The 7,022-nt window shown below is 37.8% G+C and overlaps 1 protein-coding gene across 1 annotated transcript; it reads right to left on the reverse strand.

Moving 5' to 3' along the window:
• Positions 1-620: 620 nt before the first annotated feature.
• On the reverse strand, positions 621-1,472 carry LOC143547355 (group 2 truncated hemoglobin 3-2-like). Its single transcript, XM_077038803.1, has 4 exons — positions 1,318-1,472; positions 1,117-1,247; positions 793-937; positions 621-720 (listed from the first exon to the last, which is right to left on the reverse strand). The coding sequence occupies exons 1-4, from the start codon at positions 1,452-1,454 to the stop codon at positions 621-623; spliced, it is 513 nt and encodes a 170-aa protein (XP_076894918.1). The 5' UTR covers positions 1,455-1,472.
• Between the last annotated feature and the right edge of the window lie 5,550 nt (positions 1,473-7,022).

Here is a 7,022-nt window from a genome sequence, read left to right on the forward strand (position 1 = left end):
TTTTGCACTTTTCGGAACGAAAATATGTCAAGGAATGTTGGAAGTCCCGGGACAACTCCCAATGCCCTAAGAACCCAATGGATGCTCAATCGCTTATCAAAAAGCTCTGTTTGTTTTAATAACATTCTGATCCGATCAAATCCAGTTGTGAGTTACCTGGAATTGGTTCCATAAAACTCGAAACAAGTTGACCTTGATGAGCTCTTAGCTAGAGCTCAAACCTAAATTTGAGTTCCTATATTAAATGAACTGGGACACAAGTTTCGCATAATGAACTTGACTAGGCTAGTCTAAAGTTGTATCTTACTAATATAAACACTTGTATATGCACAAATAAAAGAAATATAATCATTTAATAGATAATAGATGAGTTGAGTTCAAGCTTGAAAAAGTATAAAGGAACCACGCCCGAGCATAACAGAGCTCCAAAACGAGCCAAGCGGACATGGTTCAACTCGTTTAAACCCCCATAATATACAAACCGGTAGAAAACAAAAACACAAACAATGAAGAACAATTGTCATTAAAAAGTATCTTAAATAAAAGTACATCAACATCTTATGTCCCTTTTTGGGTAACAAATCTGTTTTAATCACCTGAACCAAAAAGAAGAGGTTTAATTAAACTGCAGCTGGTTTGTCATCTCCATGCTTACAAGGTGGAGTTCCTTGGGTTTCATTTTTCAGATCATTTCCAGCCACCAAAAAGTATGCAGTATGCCTACAAACCCATAAATAATTAATATTTAATAATGAAAAACAAATGCAAATAATAAGAGGAGCTCTACTCCACCTGAAGAAATTTAGCATTCTGGTTTTTGAGTCATGATCAATGTCGGCGGCGTTATCTAATGCTTGTTGCATGTGCTGTAACCACCTCTCCGCCGCCTTATGAGTGACCGGAAATGGGCGGTGACGGCCTATCAGAGCAGGGTGACCTGGACATAAATAACCCTTTGGTTATCCACACACCCTACGATCGGTTATACGATCGTATGGAACCCCACGTTAAAGGGTGTGTAGGTGTGTGAATAACCAATGCCTAAATATCCATGGATATAACATATTGTACAATGTTATATATATATATATATATTAAATAAGAATGTATGATAACCTTTTCTTTGGGAATACAAAGGAGGTCCTCCCATTCTCTGCACAAAAAACTCGTATTGATTCTGAATGGCGTCTTCCTTTTCCGAATCAGCAAAAATAGACCGAAACCACTCTTCTTCATCATCATAAACCCTAATTTTCATCCAGACAAATCAATTTGAGAAGAAAAACAACAAGAGTTTATGCTATATACATAAATTACCTAGTGTAGAAATCAGTGGAGAGATTGATGAAGGTTTGAAGCCCTAATTTGTCAAAGAGATTAACGTCGTCAATGGCGAAGGCGTCTTCCTGCTTAACGCCACTCCATTCTGAAGCTTTCTGTTGCAGACTCTGCATATTAATTAATTAATTGATTGATGTTCAATTGGTGGTGGTTCAATTTATTATTATTTATAGTATAGCCGACGCTTTTAATATATCCCCAACTATCAACACACAGAAATGAATTTTCGAACAATCTGTGGGCTGCTGTTAAATAATATTTAAATTCTTTTTTATTACTATTTTCATTTGATTTTGCAAGATTGGAACGAACCGGATTCTTTTCTTTAGATATTATTAAATTAATAATTAAATCCCTACCTCATTCTTTTTTTGGAAAATTGTTTGGGGAATGATTCTCATGTTTGATTGTGCCATGCACTAGGATGGAATATGATTTGACTAAATAACTCTTTACCAGTATATTTGTATTCATGAATTTGATATTGTAAGTTATTATATGGACTTAAAATGGTATCAGTTAGCTTAATGGTCCAAAACATGTATTGTGAAGAGTACCTACAATGGGACTATGGGTTCTTGTGATCCACTTTGTCACAACTCACAATCATGATCGTACTCGTTCGTTATCTTTATCTTTGACATCCAACACTCTTGAGGTTTTGTTCTTGGCCACTACATTATAATTTTACAAAAGGTTACTCATCTTAGTAGCATTCTTCTAATATTTCGGTTTTTCCGTTTTATGTTTGTACCCGACCCGGTTCGTGTTCGGGTGAGTTATTAATAAAATATTTCTTTTATTTAATTATTTCCTTTATATATTTATTACTTAACTACCAAAATGTGCAAAAAAGACCCTAGATTTACAAAAATCCAATTTTGTGTCCAATACCAAAAAACAAGGACTCGAATGCAAATATTATATTATAATCTTTCTCTTTCCCTCTCTTCCCCGTCGCCGACAACCGTATACCCCCCCCCCCCCCCCCCGCAACCTTTGCTTGACCCTCAATTCTTGGACATAATCAAAATTGATCTCACCATATTGTTTGTTATCAAAAAACGAATCAACCGACACCCTAAAATTGGAAAAACGAATCACAATTGACAGCTAATAACCCAAAATTGAATCCGTGGCTACCTATGGCTTCAAACGCTATATAAACACAATCATTATGCAATTAAATTACACCACACATCCCTCATAGCATCGCGAACATAAACCCTAACTCAATTGTTAATTACGCAGCCGTCCATACCATCAACGAAGCCAAAAACAGCCGCGACCCACCTGATGTTCGTTAACCTTCAATCCACGACCTCCATAGGTAATTGAAACATGTTTATAACTCGTTTTTAATCTACAAACATTAACCCCAATTCACAAACAACAAACATATCAACGGATTAAGTTTCTAGGGATTTGAATTGAAATAGGGTACTGGATGTATCTGGTTATATGTTTTAAACGCAAACTAAAGCACCAGCCATCAAGCTGGTGCGTCTTGTGTAAAGCCTTTGGAACCGATCCAGGCGCGGGTTCGAACCCCCTAGACCCGGTTTTCTTAGTTTTATTTTATTTTGTTTAATCTTTGTTTTATTCTTATAATAATAATATAATATTAGATAAACTTTGTTTTAATGAAATCAAACCTCGTGAGTATTATTTTGGCCATGGTTTCGTATCATAGGTTTCAATCTATAAAGTATATATGATATACTTTTATCTATATATATTTATGTATAGATAATTAACATATATACATAAACATACATATATATACATATAATACTAGAAAACAAATATGATTTTATTTATTTATTCATCCACTTATATTTTCCAAACCGATCTTGTTTAAAGAATCGAATAAATTCTCCCATGGTTTATGTACATCCGAATATTTTTTATAATTATATATTGCTTAATTATTAGTAAAATTCGTTACTTAAAAACTATAAATATTGCTAAAATATATTGCTTATATTATTTACCAAATAATAATATTAACACTAACAGTTATAACAATAATAATAATAATAATAATAGATATACTAAAATTAGTTAATAAATATTTAACAAATAAAATAACCTACAGCTTACAAGACTCCAAATTCATGTTAACAATTAAACTAGTAATATGTTAAACGCAAACCACCATCAAATCTCAAATCATTATGTCTTATTAGATTTTCGTCGTTTATTAATAATATTGTTAACAAGTAGGTCATTTTTGTTGACGTATCTCGAAGGCTTGTCGAGTTCATCCTCATTTTCTTTTTATTATTGTCTCATCCTCACTAATCTACTCACTAAATGTAAGTAATTCACATCCCCCTTTTTACCGTTTTATATTTTGGGGGCGTTATGCGTTAACCATTTTCACTACAATTCCATTATTTGCGTATTATGATATTGCTCAATTAGTTATACATGCGAATGTGACTATGTGTTTAATTTATGTATTGGTGGTTGGTATCTCATCCTCATCCTCATTAGTATGATCATACGCCGTTCGGAGTAGCTCGTTATCCATTGGATTCGAGTGAAAAGACAACTTTTATATTATTGTTATGATATTGTTATGCTAGTTGTAGTATTTCATATTATCGCAAGGAATTGTCATTTTTATATTATATGTATTCAAAAACCGTGATTACTTGCTCACCTTTATGTTGACAAACTATGTATTTTCCCGCATGACGCAGGTAGCTACATTGGATGAAGAATCAAGGGATTAAAGAGTAGTTGGACCTTAGGATGCATGATTAATTAAAGACTATTTATTTCTTTATATTTAATTGTCATGTTTATTTATATGAGACAATGTTTGTGCTTTTGCGTATTTGAATAATATGAATTTAACAATTTAGATATTGACACGTGAATTTATTTCAGTGTCTTTTGAGCTATGATACAATTATGTCGCGCCCCGGCATATTCCGCTGTAGTTTGGCGTGTGATAGATTGGTATCAGATCCGAAGGCTAGCCGAAGGCTATAAGATAGGTGGTTAGACGTAACGGCTTAGTAGCATGCTTAGGGTCCCTATACGTGTTCCTATACGCGCACCCTACTTGTTTAAATTTTTGTACATAACTTAAATTATTTAAATTGTTTATCATATCCAATTGTACACGAAAGCACACACATATTCCGAGGCTATGCCTCAAAATTATTTTTCAAAATTTTAGGACGATTTTTAAATCAGGAAGTTCCTTAAGAATTCTCACCTTTTAACTCCCCTCTCCTTGAGGATGATTCGTGTAATGGATATGTAGTAACTGTAAGGGGGACACACCTGTACACCGATCCCTTGACACCAAGACTTGTGAGTCTAAGGAAGTGCAATGCGCATACATCTCGATCAACCGTGAGACCTGGTTGCCTTCCTGGAGGGTGAGGTGTGAGTGTGAAACTTGTTAGGCCAAAGCGTATCACACAAAACGTTCATGAATCTACTACCCTCATTGTATCAATCGTGGTCATGTGACAATCACATCCTTAATTTATAACCGAATTCACGGTGATATGTGGCTAAACTCGGTTTTCCGTATTGTGTTTTAGTTGAATAGTTGGGTGAAGTACGCAAATACGGGGTGGTTCCCGAAGTACTTCAACCATCTATCTCAACACCCTTCACAACTCAATTTTAATCAATTTTATTTGGTTTTCGATATTTTCATTTCGTTGGAAGGAACCATGGTGGTTCATGAAATCCTAACCAACAAATGAAACCCCATGTTTCAATTTTAAGTTACGTTATAACTATTTATTTATTTACTTATGTATTTATTTTATTTATTATCCCTCATTACGTCAACACTTATAAAATCACGTCTCATAAATGACCGTTGTTAAATAGAATTCACAAGTATCAACTTATACAAATGCATACATTTACAACATTTACCCAAGTCTCATAAATTTTACACATTTGATCCTTGCAGTATGTCTTCCCGTCTCATCAACCATACCCACCGCAACTCTGGCCGTCGCATGTCATCTCGCATTACGAAGGGAATTGTGGAAGCCCTCCCTATGGTCATCTCTCAACTCCAAGCCGTGAATGCCGCAACTATTCCCGCAAACCCTAATGTTTTCACTATCAAGCAATTCACCAATGCTAACCCAACCGATTACTTTGGGACTGAGGGTGCTACCACCCTTCTTCAATGGTTCGAGCACATGGAAAGCGTGTTCCTTCACTCTGCATGTCCGGATGACAAGAAGACCGCGTATGCATCAAGTGTTTTCAAATCTAGTGCCCTTACTTGGTGGACTAGCAAAAAGAGAGACCTGGGGGGTGAGGTTGCCATGGCCTTGCCATGGGATGACCTCAAGAAGCTCATGTTAGACCAATTCTGCCCAAAATATGAACTCTGGAAGTTGGAAGAAGAATTCTGGAATTTGAAGCAAGAGGGAGGTGATAATACCGCTTACAACAACCGATTCCATGAATTGAGCGTCCTTATCCCGCATATGGTTACTCCTTTGGAGCGTGCCATTGATAAGTACATCTCGGGTTTGCCGATGCAAATCCAAGATTCCGTCCTTAGTCGTGACCCGAAAGAACTTCGTGATGCCATTGCTCTAGCCGGTACCCTCACCGAAAACCACGTTAAGGCTGGGACCTTGACGCGGAAAGGCTCCAAGAAGCCCAATGATAAGCCCGCATCCGAACCCACTAAAGTGTCCAAGCCTGAATCCTCAAGGCCCGAATCCTCAAAGCCTGAATCCTCCAAACACAACCACAACCACAACTCATCTGATTACCGCAATAACAAACGAAAGCCCAATTCCCAAAACTATGTCATAGCCCAACCACAAGCCTAACAAGCCCCTCCAAACCAGAAACCATACACCGGCCCACACCCGTATTGCAACACTTACCAACGTCACCATCCGGCCCAATCCACTTGCCGAGTGTGCATCAATTGCTACCGATTTGGCCACCTCACCCAATACTGCCGAGAAGCACCCCGAGTGCAAGCCGCTCCACCGCGGTTCGCACCGTCAAACCAACCCAACCAAGCCATCCCTCGTGCTCCAATCATTAACACCGTTAGGGCTTGCTATAACTGCGGTGATCCGAACCACCTCCGCAACGCGTGTCCTCGACTCGCTCAAGCCCATCAAGCTTATGTTGCCCCACAACCCTACTACACCTCTCAAGCCTACGAAGTTCAAACTTACCAACCCCAATTACCCCAACTCATGCCTCCTCAAAACCCTCAAGCTCAACCCATGCTCATGCAAGCTTACCAAGCTCCAACCCCTCAAGCTTCAACTTCCCAATCCCAAGCACCTCAAGGAACTCAAGGGCGAGCCTTCACCATCAATGCACACCAAGCCCGAAACTCGAACTATGTGGTGAACGGTACGTTTCTAGTTAAAAAGCATCATGCATCGGTATTTTTGATTCGGGGGCCGATAGGAGTTTCATTTCCTTTGATTTTGAGTACATACTTGATGTGCCCCGTAGTAAATTGTCTAAACCCTTCACGGTAGAGATAGCTAACGGTAGTTCGATCTTTATTGACTCCGTCGTCCGTAATTGCACTCTCACCCTTAATAAGCAAAAGTTCTCGATTGATCTCATTCCGATGCAAATGGGTAGCTTCGACGTCATCATTGGCATGGATTGGCTCTCTCTACACCGTGCCGAAATTCTATGTTTCG

Source organism: Bidens hawaiensis, unplaced genomic scaffold (assembly GCF_021521415.1).
Source record: "Bidens hawaiensis isolate Kalapana, Puna unplaced genomic scaffold, B.hawaiensis_p1.1 tig00000905_1, whole genome shotgun sequence".
Classification (NCBI taxonomy): Eukaryota; Viridiplantae; Streptophyta; class Magnoliopsida; order Asterales; family Asteraceae; genus Bidens; species Bidens hawaiensis.

Bases quoted from the DNA above. Each gene is read 5' to 3' on its own strand.
- LOC143547355 (XM_077038803.1), bottom strand. From the start codon at position 1,454: ATGCAGAGTCTGCAACAGAAAGCTTCAGAATGGAGTGGCGTTAAGCAG. The intron at 1,248-1,317 runs GTAATTTATGTA...GATGAAAATTAG, and splicing joins TCCACTGATTTCTACACTAG to GGTTTATGATGATGAAGAAG. The intron at 938-1,116 runs GTTATCATACAT...ATTTATGTCCAG, and splicing joins TTTGTATTCCCAAAGAAAAG to GTCACCCTGCTCTGATAGGC.